The following is a 24538-nucleotide window of genomic DNA, read 5'->3' as shown; positions in this document are numbered from 1 at the left end:
CGCGCTTGCGAGCCTTTTGGCAGTGCGAGTGTCCATGGGCGGAGGTATCACTTAACGTCAGTTGAGCCTGCAAAAAAAATCTTAACAGTTCATCAATGCCATAGTTATTGATCTTCATAAGATGTAATAATCTTAAAAACTATTCAAAAAGTAAAAGTTAATATATTATATGTTAATTATAAATCAAAATAAATTTAAAAAGTTTGATCCCTATATGACCTTTAACGCTGGCAACATTTCCTTGTTGTATTCCAATACTAATTCATTGGGCGAGCAAAGCATCAGCTGTGGTGTTACTGTCTACCAGGCGCAAAAATAAAGCTACTACTACCGCCTGTGCCCACGGTCCAAGAGTCTACTCCAAAGGAAATAAAACTTGGACAAAAGACTCTTATACTTTTACCTGCTCGGCGGCGGCCGCGCCAGTATTTGTGCTTGATCCAGGAGAGGGGCTATCGTATCCACACATGTTGCATACCAAAGCTCTTCCCATCCTCCAAGGGATCAAAGACATCGCATCCGGCCGCTTGCCTAAGTCACTAACAATGCCCGTTGGCTCCAAAATTACACTTAAGGCTAGCACATATACATGTACCTTAATATTTTACTATAGTATTAAACACGAGCAACGTCTTTTTTATGTAATTTATCAAAATTTTAGTTATGTTTTTTTTTTATAATTGTTACCGGTACTACAACTAGTTTTTAAATTATGATCACCAAACAATTCTTGTTACTAATAAAATTCATATTTGCATAATAGCTTGTACAACATAAATCGGATTACATTAAGTCCATGTCATTATGTTTAACGTTAGCACATGACCTCATATGGAGTGAAGTCCTCCAAATTCTTCCCCTTGTCTCTCATCCTCACCAACTCACTCTTTTTTCTTACCATTGAGCCATTCCAATATAAAGAGGCATATTCGTTATCCGTTTAGGTCCAAATTACGTATTACAACAGTAGCTTTGCGTAGAATTACGTCTTTTAAATTTGTGGACCAATCACAATCAAGCGACACGATCCATTGTTTCATATTTAACTTTTTAATTATTTTGTACTTATCGACAGGATTTTAAAGCATAAATGTGATCAATAGTGTATTATGTGTTCAGTGCACGCTAGGCTCTGGAAAAACGTTAGCTTTATCGCGCCAGCTGACATGAATGATAGCAAAACCAATCAGGAAATGCGAGCCGTAATAAGTGTAACAGCTCCCTAATTAAAATTTGCTTGCCGCAACTTTTTTGCTCGCTCCGTCCATCAAAAGTGCTTTGAAATAACCTTTTTTTTGCTGAAATTGTACTATACAATTTTCCCGATGGTAAAAATAGATTAGTATTTCGATTAAAAAATGGTCTTTTATTGAATTATTAGTAATTTTTAAAAATACAACTAATTCTTAGACTAGTTTCAAATTAAAATAGTTGTAACTTTGTTTTACCTAAACACATTTGTTTGAGAATTTTTTTACAATAATCCGACCGACCCACTTTGAAATAAAATTGACAAAACGTTTAAGTACGTACATATTACCTACGTTTGTAAGTTAGACCATAAGTATTTGTTAAGTAAATTAAACAGACGTTCATTAAGAGTTAACGATTACTTAAACAAACATTTAATAGTAGCAACAAATTTGATTAAGCGATGACAAGTAGGATTCATTTCAAGAATTAAGCTCATGGAATATACAAAACATATGCCCATGTACCAAAAATAATTGTGACCAGCCCCATCTTTGTACATATAACCGTGACAGCAATAAATTCTGTGCAGTATTTTTTTTATTTAACGCGACATACAGACGAGGAGGACTTGTTATTGAACGATGAACAGTGAAGAAAAACATCGCGAGGAAACCGGCTTGCCGTAGACTCAAAAAGTCAACAGCGTGTGTCAGGAACAGGAGGCTGATCATCTACTTGCGTATTAGATTGCCAAATCATGAAACAGATACAGAAATGTGAAGCCCACACCTAAAAAGGTTGTAGCGGATTTATTTATTTCATTATATCAAGTTATATGACTTTTTTCTAGAACTCTTCATATAGCTGTCATCGTTCAAGCAGCGTTCGTAAAAAACGTTTTCCTTCGATCGTTTTTTCTTCCATTAACTTTCCCAATGTACAACTACTACCATAAAAAAATATTTTAATTTTTCGGATTACTATTTAGCATGGCACTCACAAATAACGTGGATTTCTATTGGTCAAAGATTTTTCAAGTACAGTTTATTAGATCCTACAACCTTATATATTAATAATATTAGTATAGATAGTTAGATAGAGTTAATACAAAATATCCAGAACAAGCTTAAATAAAGTCTCCAGGAATTCAGTGTCTTATTTATTTACGACGTACTTGGGATGAGCGGGGCAAGTCACAGATGCTGCAACTGTAGCTCCAAGTACAATTTCATGTATCGTAACGATTTAAGCATCCAAGTCTCCACACTCCTTCAGTTTTCACACGAAATAATGCGAAAAGTTAGCTTTTACCGCGAGACTTTGGCTCAAATTTAATCCAATACACGAGATGTCTGTTTAAGTGTTTCCTTATTCCATTTTCAAATTATGCTTCTGTTTCCGTCATTATAGAAGCTCATTCATTTCAAAAATAGAAGCAGACTGACACGCCAGTCACAAAAAGGCTGAGTATCTTTTAAATTACACGGCTAGCAGATTAAAGTGAAAAGTTAGGAACTAACTTTACATATTCAAATGCGAGTTTTAATTAAACCATGACGTACGGACCGTCCGTCCTATTTACTTTACGGACATTCGCTTAATATTGGCTTTAATAAGTACTAATTTCTTATATAAAGATTGAATATAATGAAATGTTATATCATATTAATGGAAATATTTTTTATGTCTTTATAATTACCTGCAGTGTCTTTTAATAGCCTCTTTGATTCACTGGTTCTTGAAGATGTTTTATGAGTAACTAGCATCATTATTATTGTATTAATTTAAAGAAAATTATTATCATTCATAAATAAGTTTTATGCATATGGAAAATATAGACAATAAAAAATATATAATATAATATACAGGAGCAAATATACCTTGTATGTCAGGGCCACAGTTTATATGTTTTGTGTTATTTTTTTTAATAGGCATGTAGGTGAACAGCCTTCACAAGATCCGATTATCTGACACACACCAACGACTCTTTGCATTCCTTCATCGTACTAGAGTGTGTTAAATGCGCAGGCAAAAGTGCTTTGGTGTGACAGCCAGGCATCAAATCTACGATCTTAGGGCTACCACCAACGCGAATACTGCTAAGCCAACATTGCTTAAAATTTAATTTATAGTACTATAAATAAAAACTGAACATACTTATCACATTCCTCTAACTAATAATCTCTTTTCCTCACATAATAGGACAGAAAAGGATCACTACATTCAAATCAACTTGGATTCTGCATTTGTAGTAGTGTAATACATCAGTCCCTTATAAAACATTTATACATAAAACACGGTTACGAGACAGATTTAGTTTCTATGATTGGTGAAAATACTTATTGTAGACGCATTAAGCTCCTGTTTATATCTTTTAATTTTTAATACAAATTCCTGGCCATTTATTTCTCCATTATAATGTATGTCCTGAATAAATTCGATACACGGTATTAAGCTGATATTAGACGAGGTGATAACAAGCTTAACTGATGGTATTATGTGGCATTAAATAATTTGTGCATGATAAGCCGATAGGTTGCCAATGAACTAATAATGTGTAGCTCACTCGGCTACGTTAATACGTCTTAATACCCATACAAAGGTAGCACACTTATGAACAACATATTTAACTTATAAATAACTATCAAACATTTGATAGAAGACAGTATGTCTTTAATTTATAGAAATATAAGTAAATCGCAAAATTTGTTGCTAAGCGCCAAACTGGAAGATGCCAGCCATGTTACACTACATCTATTCGAGTTTTTTTTTTCATTTTACTGAGAGATGTTTATATAGAGAAAATATATTATAAAATCGCATTGTCTCCATATCTACACACAATTTGATGTTTAAGACCATGAGTAAGATTAAGGGATGTCCATTGCACGTGAGATTAAGGGGGGGGGGGTCCGGCAAAAATCACGGAGTATCACAAGCGGGAGGGGGCATAGTAAGATATCAGGTGTACTTATTATTTCGTCAAACGCGCGATTTCTAAACCGAAAAGTGGCTTGTAGTGTGTAGTGTGTACCTTGACTGACCGTTGCCAGGCAACGAACGAAGTGCAATATATGTTTTTCGCCTGATTACACGATTCCTTTAATATTATTTTTATGCCAGTCAAAATCTATCTGCAACCATTTTGTCTAGAAATTTTAACCTTGGTCCTTAATTTTCTAGAATTGGATTTGATTATACTTTTTACCGGTATTTGAAAATAATATTAAAAAATTTAAGATTCTTTGTAGGTGCTAAAAATACACGTGATTTTTGGTAGGGGGTAGTCCTAGACCTCTCCACGTATCACCATGGGGGAGGGAGGGGTTAAACAATGTTAAAAAAAACATTACGTGATTAATGGACAGCCCCGTATAGCGTGGGCGAATATTTAGACTATCGGTTTAATAACTATTATAAATAACTCGACTTATTATACGACATTATGTTAATGTTCTTATTATATGACATTATGAAAATTAATATGACATTTGCATGCCTATTTCTGTATGGCTGATTGTGCGGAATTGCATAATTAATCGATCTAAATTGATTTCTTTGATCGATATATCGAGCAGTTTTGGACAAGTGGCTTCAGCGTGCAACTCTCATCCCTGAGCCTAGCCTGAACCTACGACAGGTTCGATCCCCGGCTGTGCACCAATGGAAATTGGTTCTATGTGCGCATTTAACATTAGTTCGAACGGTGAAGGAAAACATCGCGAGGAAAAACCGGCTTGCTTTAGAACCAAAAGTCGACGGCGTGCGTCAGGCACAGAAGGCTGATCACCTATTTGCCTATTCGATTAACAAATGATCATGAAACATATACAGAAATCTGAGGCCCAGGCCTAAAAAGGTTGTAGCGCCATTGATTATTTATTTATTACATAGCTTTAGAATATGGCATAGCGAAATGTTCCAACGTTGGTATAGTTAAAAAGGTAGGCTAAATAAAAAAATATTGAGATTCGCAGGATTATAAAAAATTCAATCCTTGATATTAGGTATAGCTTGCATGATAAGGTGTGGCATTTAGTTAAAAAATATTATTATTTAATTTTGCCTTTATTTATGCAACATTAGAAAATAAACTTTAAGATAAACGATATGTAACGAAGAAAAAATACTTACATAAAATTCGTTTAGTTTTCCAGGTTTCAGTATCAGAACTATATAAAGAAAAAATAATTATTTGAAATTAATCACGATAAAAAACAAACCAAAAATGGCAATTCAGTTTTATGTTGCTGTCATATGAAACACTGATTTTGGTGAGTCCATAAAATCTCGGAGTGACAGCATCACTCATTATACAACACCAAAAATATAAATATCACCAAAAGTATAAGGAGCTTTTGTTTTATCGATGTCGAGAAATTGACTCAGACAACTTAACCCAATTCTTACATTCGCCGTTGTTAAAGAATCTCAAGACTTCTAGACATCACAATCACTTACAATGCACTCATTTAAGTACTCGTTTTATATTTAACTAGCTGACGTTGCAAATAACATATGGTTGCTGACTCTTTCTTAAACGGTTATATAGGCAAACTGGGAATTGGTAAATGGGGTTTCCTGGATCAACGGGATGCTTTATTTCATAGAGGATATTATTTTCACTCCATATTTCCAACACACGTATAACAAAAGATTTTATGTTAAATTATTAAATAGTAATTAATACTATATAATGAAATAGTATTCAATGCCAAGAGAGTGCTGTAGGTAGTAGTGTAGGTAATCACCACGCTTATAAAGTATGATGGCCGTAGTGAGCAAAATGTACTGCCTTGCCTCGTACAGTCAGAAAAATCATTGACGCAAGGACATCACCTAGGGGTAAAGTAGTTTCCAAGCGGTTCTCTGACCAATATACATAGAAAATGTTATAAAATCGGGCAACCGGTTTTGGAAGAACTTAGTTACAAATAATGTGGCACGAGAATGTTATAAACCCATAGAGTTTAATAAATAGTATAATAAATTTTAGGTATGCAAGCATCCAACCATTGTTTTTTATACCTATGTCATATCTCAGAACTTCACACAAGATTTTTTTTTCATACTTTTACATTAGATGGCGTGAACTGTAAAATTTGGCAAAAAAACCCTTTATGAAAAGATTTGATAAGACATTTATAAAGTAAACTCAATCAAATTAAGGCGAATGAACTCAACATATACGCTAAATATTATGAATTAGTAATCATAGCACAAGTTAAAACCCGCCCTCAACAGCTAATTAATTTAACATAAGTAATATCAAATAAGATGAGGCACATAAAACGAATTAATTATTAATAATAAGTAGAATTCCGGAATTTGGTATCGCAAGTAGTTGCTCAGATCCTCGCATGATTTGATACAAAGACCGCTGCATATTGAACTGCTTTCAATTCCTTTGAATTGCTATTTGTCCGTGTGGGTGTAAATTGCATACATTATTACTTTGTAATTCTTTTTATGTCCGTAAGCCTCCAAAGTAATATAAATTGAAATCCAAAGTAATTAAATTATTTGAATGATAATGATTTTTGAATGAATGATAGTAATAATTTTATAATAATTAATGAAATTCTGTAATAATCTTAGTAGTAGTAAGGTAAAATGAAATAATGTATTATTTGCAATCCTGTCTATAATAATAAAAACCTTTTGTTAAACTGTATCTTATTTAACTTCCTTTAACCAATTTCTGCATATAGTTGATCATTTTTCGAAAAATAAGGTGGTAAAGAAGTTTCTCTTCTTACGTGTGTACACTAGTACATGCACACCTTTTTTATACTATATATCTATAGCTTTTTTATTTATTTCTTTAACTTTAAGGAAGTTTTATGAAGAAAAATTCACCAGAAACCCAAGAAAACAGAATAAAAAATCTGATTAAAGCAAAACGAATTTCCGGGGGCAGCTAGTAAAGATAGAATTCAAAAAGAATAATATTAGAATAAAACAGAAACTACAAATGTGTTAGTCTGAAGTGGTTTTAAGTTTCTAAACACTGAACTCGCAGTATCTTGGATAGTAAATCTGCATAGGAATTACTCGGAAATCTCCCCGATCCTACGAGAGTGGAAATCTATATAGTGAGATGAAATTGCCTGTGTATTTGTGCATATCTTTTATAAATAACAGTTAGAATTAAACTTAAGATAATACCTATAAATAACAACTAAATGATGGTATTTCTCTATTAAACAAAGTACAGTCAAAATCAGCATTGACACATTGTACGTATATTTGTACTGCAAAACATACAATTAACAGTGAAGTCAAAGAAAGGTATAGTTATACACACTCATATATACATATACAAGAAAACAATAATTGTATACGAGAATGTCAAGTAATAAAAATATCTCGATAATAGAGATGCTTTCAGCAAATTGATGGAAACCGGGGTTTTGGAATGTATTGATTACCATAAGAGACTTTGTAATTTTAGATGTTTTATTGCAATAAAACCCAAGACCAATAAAAGCCAGCGGATTGATAAGACGAACAAGAATTTGTTTTTAGCGATGATTCCATCGTAACAGCTTTTGACGTTTTAATTTGAAGCAATTGTCTTGAAAACATGTTCAAGGGAGTCATATATATTATATACTATATATGTTAAAGTAGCGCGAAGCAGTGGAACTTTGCATCTGAAAAGGTTTTCGTTGCCTTAACATTAGTCTTGAAGTCATCTTAAGTTTAAAAATAATAGATATTTTATTTGGTGATTACGTCCACTACAACAATACACAACACTACTTTTTTCAACATAATAACTTTTGTATTTGCTTGAAAACGAAATGCATTTTCAAGGATTACAAAAAAATAATATGTTTATGTACTAGTTTTGAGAGCTTAGCTTACTTTTTCTGACAAGAGGAAGGGGGGGGGGATAAATTGCAGTTAATCTGCTAACATGAACGGCCTCTAACTATAAAAACAAAAACAAAAAAAAATAAAAAGTATATTTCTTTATTATTAAGTACCATCTCACTATCAAACGAGTCAACGTTAGCTGTTCCACATTACAACTTGAACTGTACAATTAATAGAATCGCTCAACTTGGAGAGTGAAGCATTTGGTCGGAATGTAACAAGAACGACGCAAGATAAAACGTTCCGTTTCATTTTTATTGGTCAATCGGTACGTATTGCATACTAAGCGCTCAAATATTCCATCTTTCATGAACAAATGACGATCGAAAACAGTTATGTATGTACCTTTTTAGAAAAATTTTAGAGGTCCATACATGATTTTCGCAGTTTACGCAACGGGTGCTCTCAAATAGGAATATATTTTACCGTTTTTGCAACATGTTTCATTCATACTCCGCTTCTATTAGCAATAGCGATGCTATATAGCCCATAGCTTTACTCGGTTAATGGATTATCCACCACTATTCTTTTGAATTCGAGCCAGTAGTTACTGAGATTTGCACGTTCAACCAACGACACAAACAAACTACTGAAATTCAAGGGACGTGATGAACTCCAGAATATTAACAAAAAATACTATGGGAGGTACGTATTTTTTAAATGGAAATACCATTTAAAAAGTAAACCAATATTATGCACACTGCGATAATCTTTCTATTATTACACTCTCGTAACTCAATATTTATTTGTAAATAAAACAAAACAAATATTTTTATTACTTCCTGGGGTTAGACATAACCAAGATTACATTACGAACTGTATTTCAGAATCCTGTGTCTTCCCAGTTATATAAATAACAATTATTTTACAAAGTACAGATTATAAATTATATTTTATATACAAACATTCGTTACACTACCTAGTTATTTCCACATGTTATTTGATTACACATTTAGCACATTCCACAACCACAAAGAAAAAATGTTTCGAATTAGCTTTGTGCGGAGCAGTTTCGTTGCTAATTGCGATGTAGTCGACAATACCGACTGCGCAACTAAAATAACGCCACACATACTTAATTGTACAATATTTATCGGCTAGTGCACAATTGCTTAATTTGAAGCAATTATATTTATATTTTACTCGGTCAGTCCAGACAAGAAAAAACATTCTGGATATACGAGGTGAAATAGTAATTGAACAGCCTATTTAAGCCCGGCTGTGGTGCTTTTTGTGCGTAGGATCTCTATAGCCCTCTGAATACCAGAGGGCTTTGAGTGTAGACCCAGCCCCATAGTCTCCGCATCAAGCTCAACGAACATGGCGCAGGATTGCGTAAGCGCATTGACACCTCATTAAAAAAACGGTACCGTGTTCGGCTTTCGCATGTACTGTCTTGGCATGGATGCTTCGGGCGTTATCTGGAAAAAGTGCCTAGAAGAGAGGTGCTTCCGTTGTAGCTGAGTGTGTCACCTGGACGAGGCAGCATCATGACCTGTTATCGGTTATTGGGGCGGATCACCGGTTTGGTAATTGTTATCCTTGACTTAAGACATACCGCTCGGACCTCGCATTGTCACCAATTTTAAATAGATGTTCGTTAGAGATAGACAACCAAAATGGGTCTCTTGGTGTGTCACATTATTAACACAGATAGGTCCTTATAAAAAATAACTTTGACCGTGTTGAATACTAGAAGCGCTTGAAGTACAAGATCTTTACATAAACCTCAAATTTACGTAAAATAAAAGTACTACATCAGAAGGCTGTGAAAGGTCAATTTAACTGAATCCTTTGAAAAGTATTTCAAATGACTTTATTTGGAGAATCCGTACACATTTTCTGTAGCTATAACTTTCCAACAGTTATTCTGCTTACATTTGCCGTTATATAAACAATTAATTACTATGACTGTATAACTAGGACTACTGTCTAGTAGTAAACAGTAGACTGTCTTAGGAATTTTATCTTCTAAGCAAAATTTGTAAAATATATGGTCTAAGTACGGTATGACCTCATTCTATCATTTGCTATACGGAATTTCATGTATAAATAATAATAAATATCAACCGTTGTGACTCGAAGGACTGAGACGCTGGCACGGCGCCAGGCCAATCGCCGTATGGATATACATATTTGTATTGTTGTGTTATTGGCTACTATGGGTTTTGTAAATCACAAGAAGAGGCCGAGAGTTTCTTGTAGTAAATTAATTTTAATTTGACTTTACTGAATTATAACTTATAATCTCACGTCTCTTTCTGTCTGTGCGTACGCTATGGTGATAAGGGACATATGCTTTGGGTGTCTGGCGTAGTTTTTATATCGTTAAGTGTAACACGACAAAAATTGGAATGAATGGTTCTTTACTTAAAACGAAACTTGAAAACGAAATGCATTTTCAAGTATTTCTACAAAAAAATAATACGTTTATATACTATTATTGTTGAGAGCGTTGCTTACTTTTGCTGACAAGAGGGGGGTGAGGGGGGATAAATTGGATTAAATCTGCTAACGTAATACTTGAAAGGCCCCATATCGTGGTGCAAGCTAAGATACATACAAAGTCTGTTTGCTGAATAAATAAAAACTTTCGAATTGGTCCAGGCCTTCGAGGTTTGCGCTAAGCAAAATATTTTGCGCTTAATTATTACATATATATATATATATATAATTATAATTATAATTTAATTTTAAGTAATAAAATCAAAAGTAAAAAAGACATGTTCTTCTATTACAAAAAAGTATAAAAAATATTTAGAAAACTTTTACGTATTAAATTATTTTAGTTGAACCATTCTTCAGCTATTAACTTCCTCTATTATCAATAATTTAATGGAGACTTTGTACATTAAGTTATTTATAACAAGGTTCAGGAAGTAAGGAAGTGCTCAGCTGGTTTGTATGAAACTCAATATCTACGTGTCTTCATTTATCAAATAGTTAGTGTTGGATAGCAATCACATCTGTGTTATAATTAATAATCGTACAGCCATTTTATATAAATTGACGATTAATATATAGCGACAATTCTATTTACTTGAAAACTTAATTAAACCTAAAAATTCAATTTGATAACAGTGTTTTGCTGGAAATCGTATTATTACCGTTACGTATAATTAATTAATGAAAAAACTATGGTATGGTAAACTGAAATCAGTTTTAGAAGTTTTCAGTATTTTTTTCAGTTAAATATAAATCTTTGTAGATTCAGTAGGGACAATCTCCAATTTAAACTCAGTAAATTGACCATAAAACAGTAATCATTATGCTATAACTCATTATTTCTTGAGAAATTATGCCACTAAAACAGCATATTGCATGCATACAACATGAAAATAGCATGTTTAAAGATAACAATGAAACAAATTACCAACATTTTAAAATAAATTCAAAGCACCATTCGTTCAGAGCATTCTTCACATTTCGTTAAATTTTAATATGTAATGCTTTATACGAATTAGGCAACCCACTTAGCGTTTGTTGTCAATGTCAACCCCCACTTTTATTTAATTATAAAAGCTTTCCAACGCTCGGCACACTGCTGCATTCGGACAAGAAAAATAAAATGCTATTATGTATTTTATTTTGGTGACTTCGCTTATAGACAAACAAACACTAATAAGTAAATCATCACAATCATACACTCTACATAGCATTACACCCACTCTCAATAACAATTTAGTAATAAAGTACTTTTTAACTTGCTAAAATTAGTAAAAAGGCGACTCTCAGCATCATGCATATGAACTTTATAAGAAATTCGTTTACAAATTGGGATTGTTAGCACGTGTAGTCTACACTAGTTGTTGGCCATGAAAAAATAAGTAGGATTCATGGATTATCTATACTATTTTTATTTTCAGCAATTATCAACCACTCTCTATAACGTGCAAAAGTGCACAGCCCCTTCAGTGTCGTTATATAAAGTTTACACTGTATATCCCTCGCATTCAAGCACCCATTCATCTCGTCACGTCAACTATCAAATCCTCGAAAAGACATAAGCCCACAATTTCTCTAAGGTATATAGATCAGATAAGGTTTAGTTTTATAGATATTTAATCTTATATGAGATTAAATTTAAATTTAAAAATAATTTATTGTATTATTGTGCAATAAACTTTGTTCGTTTTTCTTATGGTCTCCTGTGTATAGGGAGACACTACACACAGTATCTATCTGTGTCCTTTTGCTAAGTATATTACCCTAAGTATGTTGACAATATGTAATGCTAAAGAGTTTTAAAGCATAAATATATTCGAATGAAACCTTCTTTGCTATTAACGTGTTTTAACTAGGTTATATAAAAAACTCGAAACTCGTCGAATTTGGAATCGACACCGTCGTTTTAAAGTGACATTGATTATATAAACTGTAGCTAGTTAGAAGCCTGGAAAGTTCAACATTGAGTCCAGTATAATTTTATTACTGCTCCAACTTTAGAGTACCTACTCGGAACTTTTAATGGCACTTGATTTTTTCTATTCGCTTACCTCTTTAGAATGTTTTATATCGTTCGAGTTTCTAGGAAATTTCATCAAGCAAATAAATTATTTAAAAGTAAACAAACGAAGTTCCGTTTCGCAATTATATTTTGCTTTTAAATTTTCATAACTTAAATTTTAGGTGTGCAGATTTAGCACTATTGTTGATATTATTATTATTATTTTAGAATAGATGATTGACCTACCCAACTTTCATATAATCATACATTATAAAGAGTTCGATGCAAGGTGTGGATGAGCAGCATTTTAGTGGCCTGAGCGAGCTTTTATCCCTTAGGTCGTAAGTTCGAACCCCGGCTGTGCACCAATGATTAATCTGTTTTAATACGCTAACACTCGCGTGCGGTAAAGGAAAACATTGCGAAAAAATCAACATGTGTTCAACCTAAAAAATAGGTACAAAAAGACTTGCATAAAAAAATGCTGAAACCAAAGATTCTCTCGGTACCGCTCTCAATAGCGATACAAAAGTGTTCCCAACGACACATATTTATTTATTAACACTTCGTAACATTACAATCTAAAAAACATTGAACATAAATAGATCAAAAGGAGGGCAACTGGCGGTCTTATCGCTTTCGAGCGATCTCTTCCAAGCAACCACTGTGAGTAATGAAAAAAAATTTATTAAATTACATAAGATAGGCAAGAAGTGCAAGAATACATGTTATACACAGTTATTAAGACAAAACTAAACAGGAACAAAAAAAAACAAACTAAAGTAAAAGAAAGAAAAGATGATACATTAAAAATAAAAAGTAAAAAGTAAAAAGTACTTAGAGTAAGACTCGAGACTTAGCATAGACTATGATTCTCGTATGTTATCTAATACATTTTTGACGTTTCTCCCAAACGTCAGACTTTATCTAAGTTTTGTTTATGAAACTTTAGAATTACGTAATCGTAGCGGCATCCTCATCATATTAAAATAACTATATGGAATGTGTTAACAAAAACTCTGGGATCGCTACTAATACTGCTCGATAAACTAAAATTATTCATAACTCCATATGACTGTTATAACAATGTGTAAAATCAGTAATAAAATATATACATAGTGATTAATTAAACGTGGCTTTATAATTAGTAATCTAACAATTTGTGGTGAATTGGAGCTCAATAATAAAGCTTTAAACTCCGACGAGAATTAAATTAATATATGTAATAATTTTATTCTGCATCCTTATTCTATAGTGTTGGCCGGCTTACGTGTGCGATTATCATTTCTGTGGTTGTAGATTCGATCGTTGTTGTGCACCAATGGACTTTCTGTCATCTAACACGCTTGTACGGTGAAGGAAATCATCGTGAACCGCCATGACTAAAATGGATGATAAAACAGTTATAATCTGAGGCCAAGACTCATTCATAATAATAATTGTGATTATTAAAAAGGGTACCTACTGCAATGTTAGGTGACGATGGCAAAGAACGTCCTTCGTAGAAGGCAAATCAAGGCAAATAGAGGTACTATATGAAAGTGCAAGAGTTTTTAAAACGTTAAATTTTCTTTTTACTTAGTGTCGTAAACTGTAGTTATGAGGGAAATGAATGACCAGGTCATGTTCATAATCTGAAAAAAAAAACAAATGTAAATTGAAAAGGAAAAATATAATTACCTATATACTCTCCTGAAATACGCTTCAATAACTACTGAACTGATTCAGATGAAACTTGGAAACGGAGAGAGTTCCCAAATAGAACACGCACGATTTAAATAAGAAAATTAAATTAAAATCATCTTGATATTGATAACCGATTCTAAGGATAAACATACACTTATTTACGAAATTGACAAGTGCATGGAGGCCTAACTGATAAACATAAATTTTCACAGGACAAACTGAAAACGTCCGCTTTTAAAGCAAAACAAAATAAATTAAAACGAACAAACTTAATAAATTGTAAGAATTAATTAAACCAAATTAACTATTTTAAGCAACTTCAGAAAATTTTAGTGGTAATAATTATATATAGTTTAGCTTTTTGCCTCTATTTTATTCAACTTTTTATCTAAAAAAATACAGTTAAATTAACATATTGAATATATAATATCCTCCATTATACAAGTTAAACTTTTAAAAACTTTCCCTAACATTTCGCAGTTTTTGGCCAAAAACAAACATTTCAGTTTTAAACTAATTTCAAAATGAAATTTCTGTAACCGGATTATATATAATTGTTAAAGCAGCCGTTGCTAAGTGGAACTGTAATATGTTTCAAAATCAAATCAAAATATCAATTATACAGCTAAAGGTACACTTATGAACGTCAGTAAAAAATAGTTCTAAATTTATTGCTAGTTTACAAATCAAGGGCGTAATGGAAGTGAAGAATTGGTCAGAATCTCACCGTTAAGCGCTCAGATTTTTTTGTTTAATGTTTGTAAGCATCTGAGACTGTCATGAGGAGCTTACCTTACGTCATGATTTTCCATGGTAACACTGTCAATTATTGTTAATAAATAAAATAAAACAAGAGGTGAAACTCTATCAGCAAGTCCCAGTGTAATAGGAGCATGTAAACACTATTGTGGGTACAACACGCAAACACGTAGGTATCAAAGAGAATCAAGCGACAATAATGAATACTTAATGGGTTAGTCGAAAATGTCATGGGTTTGATTTAAAAATAAAAACACATTTACAACAGTGTTTGACATCACACAGCAAAGTAAATATTATAGTTACACTATAGATTGTACCATAAAAAATCTGTGTTAGACTACTGCGCACTAATATTAATAATATGCGTGGACGATGAAAGCGTAGACAACAAAACAAATAAAAAATGATACTAAACGTAAATGCCTGATTATGGATGAAACATGAAACATGCTGTGGTCGAAAACTTATATGTATAACGCTTTACAAAGTAAACATCGTAACTGTAAGCTCATAAATTATTACCCGTATAAATGTCTTCAATGATATCTTTATATAACTCGTGGAGGTCACGTATGCTACACGTTGAGATCTGAGAAACGGTAACAAAATATTAGCATCTTTCATATTTTCCTTACAATGTTTTAAACTGCTGATTTCTTTTTCGTCTGTCTTTATTATTCATGAGTTGTTTTGTACAAATAATACTCTAAATCCATGATCATGAATTGAAAACTAGTCACGTCTCCAGAATAATAATAAGCAATGTATTTATTAATTTAAAGTTATCTATAAAATCATTAAAGTATTGCTAATTGAACTCCGTAAGAAACGTTGCGTTTATTCTTTTATTTAAAATGTAAAATGTTGTTTTTGATCCTTTGGTGTGTAACAAAAGTATCTATATCTTTGAGCACCACGTTATATACCAATTAAACAACGCTAAACAAGTTAATTTAATACGATACATTTATTCAAAAGTATATCTAAAAAGGCAGAAATAATTAGCGATAAAAGTTATACGTAAGATACAGACAATAATTAAAGAATTTCGAAAAACCTTTCACATTTATAATCATGATATAGAATTACTTTTTCAAAAGAACAAAGGGTAAGGGCCTTACGTACTAATGTTAAATAATGACGACGGCCCATGGATACCTGCTGTACCGTGATTAAGATAATCATGTTTAGATAACTGTGTGAAATTATTTTCATAAATTAATTTGATTACAGTTATTTTTACTTTATATCATTTCATTGTTTAAGTTAATGTCACGAAAGGATATACATTTTATTTTTATCGGAAACAATTCATTTTAAATTTAAAAGTACCATGATGTATGTACTATAACAATAGCACTTTTAACAAAAATTAAAACTATTTAAAAAGAAGTCATAAGGACAATGATATTGTTTCAGTTTCCATACTTTTAAAAAATGACAAAATAATTTCTATTACTATTTATACTACGGTATGCTTACTTAGTAAGTAGCTGTTTCACTCAAAAAGTATAAATTTTATAAAAACATTAGTTATTGAACTTTTTGACTTAGAATCTTTTATCTCGAACATCTGATTGATATAGATTATAATTATAATATAAAAGTTACTTTAGAATTATAATAAAATATGTGCTGCAGAACATTACCATATTTTCTTTCTTCTGTTAATTACTTTCATTGCTCATTTATTTGGACACAGTTTTTAATCGTCATTATGATGACACGTCATTAGATGATTGTTATTTACATAAAATAGAGCTATATTTTATGTAAATATTTTTTTTAAATAATTGCTCTCAAAGGTCGGCGGCACACACGAAAGCCGCCCGGCATTGCAGGTGTGGCGGCACAGCAGCACTTGATTCAAAGTATCATAAAAAAAATTCTATGTATCCGTTTATTGTCGTGTCTGACCTGCATGGTCACATCTTGGCTCAGTAATTAAGCAATGATTAAAGTCTATTAACATTGTTAGTAATAATGTTTAACTATAAAGTATGCAATTTATAGAAAAGACTTACTTCAGTTCAGGCTAACTGAAATTCACGGCAAGCTACAGATCAATATAAATTGTGTAAATTCAGTTCAGTAATGGCGAAAAGTGGATAAACTGCCGTTTAACTATGCAAAGCAGTGCGACCCGCGACCCGCTCGGCATGCCATACCAAATTTAATATGGCTTACGAAGTAAACAAACCAGTTCGTTTTAAACGTGGTATAAGTTAATTTTTCTTTATTTATATTGGAAACACAAAAATACAATTCTAAATATGTAACAAAGAGTTACAATTGTACGAATCCCTAATTATATCGTATTGTTGGATTTGGTAACTCTTAAGTATAAAATATATATGTCAGGGTTGTATATCTGTTACAACTATACATTTTACACATAATCATTTATATACCTATAATTATTCTCTTTGAACCGACTATTAACAGTTAAACACATAAAACAAGATAAAATAATACAAAGAATCACTAACAAATAATAAATATATATAAGTAATTTAACAAATAACACACAAACTAAATATGTCCTACTATACGTACGGATGTGTATGTGTAAGAGTGTGACTTTATACTTGATATATTATAATGTATATCACTTTAATAGTCTTTGAATGAAATTTCGGATATGCTATAATAACGGTCATTTTTCCTTGTATTGATAATCGTGTAACTGACCATTTTCATATAAATTGCAGTACTAAAACCTACAAGAAGTATTTCTGGGTATGTAATAGAGATATATACTAACTCATACAACATGTTATAGAAGTTGTCGCTGCTTCCTAGAGCGACAATTTTACTTAATTTAACATATACATATGTAGGCCTTGAAACCAAAAGTATCAATTGATATCACTCCTAGAAGAAATAGTATGCAGGGCAGCAGGACGTAAAGTGTAAATAGTATATCAAATCACCTTGACATTATAAACATTAGGTCTTTTCTGTACTTTTTCGGTAATTCATACCACGGTGCATCATATATGGCGGTAGAAACTTCAGACGCCTGAAAAAATGTTTTAAAATTTAACTTTATACGTACTAAGATCTATGATAGCTTACGTTTTGGTCCTTATCTCTTATAATTTGTTTATAAGTATTAAGAATAAAATAACTAGTATTTTTTTATCAACAATTTCTAATAAAATGTATCACAAACCGTAGGAAATGAAATAAATTTAGCTTACGAACGGATATGAGCAAACATTACGGCAGCAATACTTTGGAGTGATCTACCGGAGACGCTAAAAGGTGAGTTCAATATAAAAAAAAACTAAAGATATATAAGGGCAAAATTCAGCGTCTTTAGTGGATCCTATCAGCCACCAAGCCACAAAATCTGTGCGTTCACAAAATAAACTTAATATTTTTAAATAAAATATTTTTCTAAATTAGAAAATGACGGTAGACTTTCTCATCTACTTGCCGGCATGTATTGTATTGGGGTCACAAATACGTCTTTGCAAACAACAAAAGGTTAATATAAATCGTAATATCTTTAACATGAATTCTGCTTACCGTATTTGCTAAATATTCACCACCTCTGCAACAGTAAAACACGTTGACGATGACAAGAAAGGAAATACATAGTGTTTTTAAATCCTCCAAGCTGCCATCCGTCTGAAACGTTATATGAATTTGTAAAATACTGATATGTATTTTATAAGTAAACATTGACCTTTTTACATGAATATTTACTACTAAACGGATACGCTAGGGTGATTTTAAAAGCGATTAAACGGGTTTAATAAATAATAATTTGTAAGGTTAATTTATAATAATAATAATAATAATAATTAAGCCACTATTTATTCTTTGAAAAATTTACAAAATATACACACACATAATATATATATGTATATATATATACATAATTTTTTTTTTCAAGGACCTCTTATTGAGTATAGGCCTCCTCCAATTAGCTCCATCCCCCTCTATTTTGAGATAACAATAATTACCTTTAATACGTTCTTTATTTTTTTGCTGCGTTGAAGTCTCCCATCAGAATAAAAGATTTTGTTGCTTTGATCAATAGCGTGTTGGAGTTGGTCGTAAAACAACGACATCCCTGTATCATGGGTGTCGCTTGTAGGACAATATGCTTAAATAATTGAAATATTTAGGTCTACAAAGACTAAATTTAGGACTGATACTCATTCTGATTGATTGATTCTGACTGATGATTGCTATAAAACGATCAAAATAAGTAACTTCTTGGTTTTAAAATTTGTTGGTTTCGGTTGTTTAACCATACTATTTTGTCATATTTAAGGATCGCCAATCTCCTTTGTTCTCTTTCTTTGTTAACTTCAAATTATAATTATTTTCGTTTATTGAGAATCTCTGGAGGGAAGACTTCTTTTGTGTAGTATGGGGTAGAATCTAATTTTTTCTTATTTTTTGGATATTAACTTTGAGTTTAACTGTAGCGTTAGGACTATTGGTCTGCTTTTTCTGCCCTGTCACCAAGCCTCCTAACATATTTAATGCCATTGTAATCACATTTAACTTTTAAAATACTGTTTATTAAGTCAAGAACTCTGTTTCGTAAGTCGTCGTAAGTTTTTCATTTTCTTCCACTCCAAAAATGAGTAGATTTTTCCTCCTAATTCTTCTCTCTAACTGGTTAATTTTTATTAGTTGTACTTCCAATTTTTCTTCCAAAACTTCATTTTTGGTTTCTAGTTGTTTAAATTTTTCATCCATATTACGTTTGATAGTTTCTTTTATATCCTCTTTCATTTGCTGCATATCAGTTTTTTGCTGATTGATTGCTTTTTGCATAGCCCTTTAATATACTTTTTATTTCCTCCATATTCTATTTATTATTGTTACTTATTTTTTCTAAATACTTAACTCTGTATTTTATCAGTACTTAATTACAAAAAAAGAAAAAGAAGATCTAGACAAACACTGACTCGAACTTAAAATTATTTTGATAAGGCAACAGTTTACGCAAACGGCTAACTGGTTAAGTATAAATTACGTTGAAATTCTGATATAGGTGCCAATTTCTAGTGACGTCGCGAATGACTTATACTTGTTCTGTTAGTCACGTAGGTATTGGTTTACCCTACCGACAAAATCCACAACACAATAGTATCACAATTCACTATAGTCACTATAATACACTTCCGAAATCACATATTTATAGAAAATATAGTAATTTTGAACAAATTTATAAATTAGTCTGCTGTTCACAGTTTATTTTACGTCTATTTTTGACGTATTCTGCTCTAAACTATGTATGTACTCGTCACTTTGTGTTAATATATGTCTTTTAAACATATATTTGAACTTTATTTTCCACAAATATTATTTTTAAATGAAATATAAATACGGGACTTGTGTTGACAAACGCAACCTGAACTATGAAATTTTTAAGGTATATTGTAGCAGGTTTATGATTTATATGATTTGACTTATGATTTACTTTCTGCAAACATCAATAATTTTTACACTATATGTGTAAAGACGTAATGACATCTAAGAATTATTATAAAATCACACATTTATGCAAAAAATAAATTTTGTCGGAAATCGAATCCAAACCTCGATGTTAAACGCTGTGTGCGTTTTTCGTTCAATTCTGATATTGCAATGTAAATAAAATATATGCGCAATAGGTATTTAAAGAGTCTTCTTATAGTATGTAACTCTCATCCCTGAGGTCGTAGGTTCGAGCCCCGGCTTCACCAATACTGCTGTAACAACACTCGCTTGTACGATGAAGAAATGCATCGTGAGGAAATCGGCATGGCATAGACACAAAAAGTCGAGGGTGCAGACACGACACACATACTTGCAACAAAATATTTCCTAAAGTTATTAAAAGTTTATGCTATAAAGCTAAAGTATCAAAGCTTTGTCGTCATCTATTCTATATTGTCTGATTTCGATATTGAAACTTCAATGTTCTCCGTGACAAAGGTGCTACGGCGTAGCACAAGCTATTGGATAGCAGTCTACTATATTTGATAATAATGTTTTGGACAATCTAGGTTTCAATAAAATAAATAAGTCCTCCGGAAAGATTATACAATGGTTAGGTCAAATTTCGAGCCCTTACAGTACAGTTACAGTAATCTGGTATCTATTCTTTTTAAAGATAAGGGTATACTTTACTCGTTAGAGTATTAACTCTAACGAGAAAGTATTTTTAACTATGACAGATTTTTAATGAAAAAAAAGCGTAAAAGTATTCTATAATAGATTCAGATAATGATTATGTCCAATTATTTTCGATTACTTATGTTATTTATGAATGGTTTTAGTTTTCGTGATTTACTAATCATGCCTGATTGTTTACTTACGCATGCTGATATAACACAAAAACAAATGGTAGATGATAGGAAAATATAATTTATTGCGAATAGATAACCAAATGTTCCGTTCAGATCCCAAAGCAATCTGCAAAGAGAAAATTTTAACGTAAATATTCTAAACTATAGTCATAAAAGCGGAATAAGCCGATAAAAACATAAATTGAAATTAATTTATGTTTGTATTATGTCAATTATTATTATCAATTATTATATATATATATATGTTAATGCTATTGTATGATATAAACTTGTGCTTTAAAATAGTCAGTCTTGATTTCTGAAAAAAAATATCTATGCTATTAAATACCAATGAAGATTTTATAAGTTACATCGATAAATTATGTCATTGGCAAATTATAAGGGAAGTAGGAAAGCTATCTAATAATTATTTATTTGGAATTTTGTAAGTAGGCATCAGCTTGAGAGTACTTACTCCAATAGCTTAGAATGTCGTTGTATTGTTTCTTTGAATCTCTTCTCTTTATTCGCATCATTTGGCAAACGAATGACTTCCTTAAATTCGTCTTGTATTAGAATGAACAAGACTCTTAAGTGGTCCATAGATATTGTTATGAAGTATTGACTACACTGCAACTCGTAGGCTACTATCATGGCTGTTGATATTATATATGTAAGTTCCATAAACAAGTTTAAAAATAGAAATAATAAAAAAGGATGTTAAAAGAGAAATCAGGATTCCCTGTCGTGGGAAGTCGCTTCCATTTGACAATTTTAACGTTTTTTTACTTGACGTGATGAATCCCGCATAATTCTTCCAATTCTATAATTAAACTACTTCCAGCTTCAGCATAGGACAGATTTACATCAAAATGAGACAGGCATGGATATGTAAGACACAGGCATTTTATTAGATTAATTTAAGCCCTCTACCCATACAATAATTTTACTAAGAAGTACTTGGATGCGATTCAAGTAAATTTTAAACAATGATCAATGTGCTAATAAAATTCTGTAGTTATCATACTGCTATTAACGTATAAAAACTAAGTAGCGTTTAGTAGGTGTATCGGACTCGTTTGAAGCACGAAAATGCACCGCTCAAATCCAATTGGTTGTCTTGCTAATTGTATTGAAATTCTTGTATCTAAATCTAGAGTATTGACAGATGCAAATATTTGATGAAACTATCATAAAGTTCGAGGTAAACACTTTACGTAAACAAACATACCCAATCGATATTCAACAATAACCAGCAAAATATAACTAAGAAAGTTATCTTCGTAGTTAAATGGGGTAGCTAATCCTAATGCAACGGTATTAGACACGTTCCTATGAAGAATGAACTTGTTTACCAAGACCATAAACAGCGGGTTCAGTAAATATATACTGCAAACAATGGATATTGATAAACAGGAAACTGGAACAATAATAAATGATAATGCGTAAGATGATTGAATTGTATATGACCTACATTTTCACTTATGAAAAGTAGTTGGCTGTGTAGAATACATTTAAAATCCAGTGAACAAACAACTGTTTTATAATTAACAATAAAGATTAGCACTCCTTTGCACTTAGCACTCCAAAGACCTGTATTCGATTTTGAATATAATTAAAAACTGTCAACCTATGACACAGATTGCAGATAATTTACATGCCTATAATTGAACTTCTGACGGCCAACCACCAGTAATTGAGAGGCACCAAAAGAAGAATATTAACTTCTAATTTAACTTCGCTCAATTATATTAATACTTAGACTTTTATTGAACACAAGATTATCGACTTGTCTAACTACTAACTGACGGGCTGACTACAACTAGTCGTATCAGCGTCGTTAACTTTTTTCGTTTTAAATTTTCGAGATTATTAAAAAAATATATAAATACTTTGAATATAAAGATCGGTTTGTTTAACTAATTCCCGCTTTACACTGGTTAGTTTTGGTGACAAGTCGTCATCGCGCCGCCATTGTTTTTCCATTTTAAATACAAAATCTTTTATATCATCCTTTTTTGTAAAAAGTTGAATGAATATCAAGAGCGCTGAAACATAGAAAAACAGAACACAGTTAGTGTTGCAAAGGACAAACTGCATTTAGTAATTTATAAGTTTATCTACTGTATTCCGGATCAAAGGACCACAATAAATGGCCAACATTGCAGTACATAAATAAATAAAGCACCTGACTGGAAAATGTTTTTCAAACGTTAGACAATTGTTTCACCAAACAACAAACAACACCATCCAAAACCAATTCCAACCCAAATTCCAACTCTGTCGAGTTGTCTCGTCTTGAGCACTGTTAAAACAGTCACAAAATGGTTTGACCCTTCCTTAAAGTAGATTTTGCTTTGATTTAGAATACTCGTCAAACAATAATCGCATATATCATGCAATAATATAAAGTGGACTACGTTATTATATTTGTTACATAAATAACAGTTTTTTTTTTAAATTTTGTCTATCGTTATACGACATAACTACTGCAATTAATTTGCTCTAAAAATTGTGCAAACACAATTGTACTGTGCCGCCGGTACGAGTCTTTAAATAGAAGTTGCTACGATACATTTGATTAAGGTACTTGCAGCAAAGGGCTACTAATTAATACTGTTTATTTTAATAATCAACTCCGTCTTCAAACATAGTTGCCTTATATGTAATAGAAACTTGTCTGAGCAAACTTTAAACATCTAACAAAACTAAAATAGAAAAAAAGAATATTAGCTAGCACTAAAACACGCTTTTTCTGCGACACTTATATATGTATACATACCTTCCAAATTATTGTTGCAATATGAGAAATCAATTGGTATCTCCAGCAATTTGGTTCCATTCAAGAATTCCCTAACAACATACATCCAGTGACACAGCATTGATGTAATGTGACAAAAGAAATAAAAAACGTAAAAATATTTAATCTTAAACTGGATTTTATCCTTTTGATTAAATATATCCAGACCAGTCAGTCCTATATAAACCATAATCGTTGAATATGATTTAAAAAACTCAGGGTTATCGTTAAAATGCATGGTTTTTTACCAGATAATATAATTGAGTATAGTATCTTACTACGCGTAAGTGTACTTTCCCATATTACTATTAAAAAGAAAATACCTAAAACATGTCCAATTAAAACGATGATCGTGTTTTGAATACAATTGAAGTAAATTTTAGGTTTAAATAAAAAAACATAGAGGCATAAAAAGCGCTAACGAATAAATATTTGTTTTAGAGGACGCGAAGCTCCACCAATATTAAG

General features: G+C 31.7%; 1 protein-coding gene across 1 annotated transcript; it reads right to left on the bottom strand.

Moving 5' to 3' along the window:
- Window positions 1–14097: 14097 nt before the first annotated feature.
- LOC123714403 (odorant receptor 85b-like) lies at window positions 14098–24137 on the bottom strand. The gene is made up of 9 exons (XM_045668643.1): window positions 24053–24137; window positions 23163–23318; window positions 22502–22690; window positions 21746–21926; window positions 21301–21397; window positions 18506–18607; window positions 17905–17993; window positions 15494–15560; window positions 14098–14157 (listed from the first exon to the last, which is right to left on the bottom strand). The coding sequence occupies exons 1-9, from the start codon at window positions 24135–24137 to the stop codon at window positions 14098–14100; spliced, it is 1026 nt and encodes a 341-aa protein (XP_045524599.1).
- Window positions 24138–24538: the final 401 nt, after the last annotated feature.

This window comes from Pieris brassicae, chromosome 9 (assembly GCF_905147105.1).
Source record: "Pieris brassicae chromosome 9, ilPieBrab1.1, whole genome shotgun sequence".
NCBI classification, from domain to species: Eukaryota; Metazoa; Arthropoda; class Insecta; order Lepidoptera; family Pieridae; genus Pieris; species Pieris brassicae.
The sequence above is the reverse complement of the archived record's forward strand: the minus strand, read 5'-3'. Positions and strand labels throughout refer to the sequence as shown.